Source organism: Aptenodytes forsteri, unplaced genomic scaffold (assembly GCF_000699145.1).
Source record: "Aptenodytes forsteri isolate BGI_AS27 unplaced genomic scaffold, ASM69914v1 Scaffold323, whole genome shotgun sequence".
Lineage (NCBI taxonomy): Eukaryota > Metazoa > Chordata > Aves > Sphenisciformes > Spheniscidae > Aptenodytes > Aptenodytes forsteri.
In genome coordinates this window covers 5,591-8,410 of record NW_008795323.1, presented here as the reverse complement: position 1 = coordinate 8,410, position 2,820 = coordinate 5,591, and the positions used below count along the sequence as shown (strand labels likewise).

General features: G+C 55.5%; 1 protein-coding gene across 1 annotated transcript in view; it reads left to right on the top strand.

The window, feature by feature from the left end:
- The window catches only part of LOC103899526 (vacuolar protein sorting-associated protein 29), a 3,094-nt gene extending 827 nt beyond the window's left edge, over positions 1-2,267 (top strand). The window contains exons 2-4 of the mRNA XM_009280019.1: positions 195-383; positions 944-1,179; positions 1,790-2,267. Of these exons, the coding sequence (XP_009278294.1) occupies positions 195-383; positions 944-1,179; positions 1,790-1,907 (543 nt within the window). The 3' untranslated portion in view covers positions 1,908-2,267. The remainder of the gene's footprint in view (positions 1-194; positions 384-943; positions 1,180-1,789) is intronic.
- Positions 2,268-2,820: the final 553 nt, after the last annotated feature.

Below are 2,820 nucleotides of genomic sequence, written 5' to 3'. Positions count from 1 at the left end.
GCTGGGCTGTCTGCGGGGCAGCTCGGGCACGCTGAGGGGTTGTTTCCTCAAAGCTGAATCTGAAAGAAATCCCTGCTGGGCCTGTAATGGTTCGCCAGACTCTGCGAACGCCCTGGAGCGGCAAAAAGGTTTTGTGCTGTTCTGTTAAGCAACCCGGGTTAAAACTCTCTCTTTCCTCCCGCTTGTGTGCAAAGTTGGTGTTAGTGTTAGGGGACCTTCACATCCCACACCGGTGCAGTGGTCTACCGGTGAAGTTCAAGGAGCTGCTGGTTCCCGGAAAGATTCAGCACATCTTGTGTACAGGAAACCTCTGCACCAAGGAGAGCTATGACTACCTCAGGACTCTGGCTGGGGACATCCACGTTGTTAGGGGGGACTCTGAGGTAACGTTCCTGCTGCTGTTGATTCCTCAGCCCCCCTTCCCGTGTGCTGTGGTTGTCTTGATGAGACCTGGGGAGTCCTTTGGCTTTAGCAATTCCTGAACTGTAATTCACTAGGATAGGGAGTAGGGATGAGTAAGACTGAAGAAACAAAATGATTTTCTAGACCCTTCTTGTCACAGTTGCAGCAGGGGGGCTGGGTGTGGGGGGTAATACATGCACTTGATTCATGTGAACTCTGGCACAAGTCTGTCTGTGACTGCTGAGGCTGCTGGAGTCCCCCAGCTGGCTGTGTAGTTGCAGGACCTGGGGACTTGTGTATCTGTGTTTATTTACTGTTGGGTAGCCTTGAGGCTTCTGGTCTCTGCGCAAATTCCCCGCTCTTTGCTCTGCAGTTGCTCTTGCTGGGGTGTGGTACAAGCATCCAGTGGGTCCGCGTGTTGAAAGAGACCTTGTACACTCAAATAGGGAAAGGCACGTTCGTGTCTTGGAACGTAGGAACCTGCATTGCGTAGGTGAGGGGTGTTTGGCTGATATATAGGCTGTGCCTTTCTCCTTCTCAGAGCCTGAATTATCCTGAAGAGAAAGTAGTAACTGTCGGGCAGTTCAGAATCGGGCTGATTCACGGCCATCAAGTTATTCCCTGGGGCGATGTGGCCAGCCTGGCACTGCTGCAGAGGCAGCTGGATGTGGACATTCTCATCTCAGGACACACGCACAGATTTGAAGCATTTGAACATGAAAACAAATTCTACATCAACCCGGGATCAGCTACAGGAGCCTACAGTGCTCTGGAAACGTGAGTGAGGGGGAGCCTGAGCTGCCCAGCGCAGCAGAGCCCATAGGTGTTACCCAAAATGTGTGTGTTCACCTGTGAGTGTCTGGCCACCGTGCTGCAGAGCGCTGGCAAGTGCCGTGAGGAGAGCAAGTGCCGTGAGGAGAAGGAGGCCAGCTCTCTCTCTTCCCGGGGACCGCAGTGGGGCTCCCCTGTTACCAGGGTTTTACTTAGCCCACGTGTTGGGCGTGACAGCCCGGCACTGGTGCGGCTGCGGCTGCTCCCTGGGCCCGGAGAGGGGCGAGTTGCACAGCGTCTTGAAGTCGTTTGGCTTTCTGGTGTCTTCCCGGAAGCGTCATGCCAATATTTTGTAGGAAGTCAGACTTCTGGAGGCACTGTCAGCTTAAATGTCTGAGCCTGACACGACGTAGGCTGTTCAGTAGCCTCGAGGGCTGTTCTAGGCTAAGTGCAACTCTGCCCGAGACGCTGTTGTCGGTGCCTGCAGACTGCAGTGTTTCCCAGACCCCTCCAGCCCTTGGCAACCAAGCGTATTAGAATGCGTAAGCATAAGGTACGTTAATAGCGAGAAGCGTAAGCTAATCGGGAAGATCAACAAAGCATGTTTTCTTTCCAGGAACATCATCCCTTCATTTGTACTGATGGATATCCAGGCTTCCACCGTTGTCACTTATGTGTACCAACTAATTGAGGATGATGTGCAAGTAGAAAGAATTGAGTTCAAGAAGTACTGAATCATGGTCAAACCTGCTTGTTGACTTCTCACCGCCTTTCATTCCTTCTCCTTCCAGTTAAGTCGAAGTGGAGGCAGGCCACGGGGGGGTGCTGCTGCTGCGGCGGCGTGTTGGACTGTGAAGCAGCCACGACACTTTCTGGCTTGTGAGCTTGTAAAAAAGCGTTAGTCTTGGTTGCGAACCCGAACTTGAAGCAGAAGCAGCTGCTGATTAAGAGAAAGAGGCCTGTGGAAAATATCCTGTGTCTAAGGAGGGGCTGCTGTGTTCCTGGCCTAAGGGAGTCACAGGGGGTGGTGGTAGCTTGGCATTGAACCTCTTCTGTAGAACGAACATAGAATAATAAATCCCCGTCTTCATGTGTCCGGGTCCTATTGATTATGCTTCTGAAAGGTGAAGGGGGGCTGGAATTTGGTGTGAGGGGGCTCGGGGGGCCGAAAGGAAGCTGCTGTTTGCTTCCTGAGACGCAGTCCTGAATCATTTTGGGGTCTGTCAGAGAGGCCCAAGGACCCTAACGGCTTCGGCAGACCCGTCCCACCTCCTGCTTAGGAGCAGCACGGAAAGGCAGAGGCGGGTCTGGGAAGGGTGGCGTGGAGAGCTCTGCGCGGGTGTGTGGGGCTGGGCAGGCTGGGCGTTTGCCCTCATGCTCCAGAGGTAGCGGAGGCCAGGGCGCTTTGCCTCGTCCCCGCGGTGCTGCTGAGAAGTGGGAGCGTCTGTGCTGGTGGAGCAATCCTGGCCCCTGGCCCGGGAGGTCTCGGAGCACCAGCCTGCAGTGGGGGTGCACTGCGGGCTTGTGCTGGGCCGGCCACGGGTGCGGAGCCCCGCGGAGAAGCGCCCGGGGCGGGAGGGGAAGGGGAGCGGGAGCGCGGCTGGAGGAGCTGTGCTTCCGCAGAGGGGAGCTCGTAGGGGGGGCGGG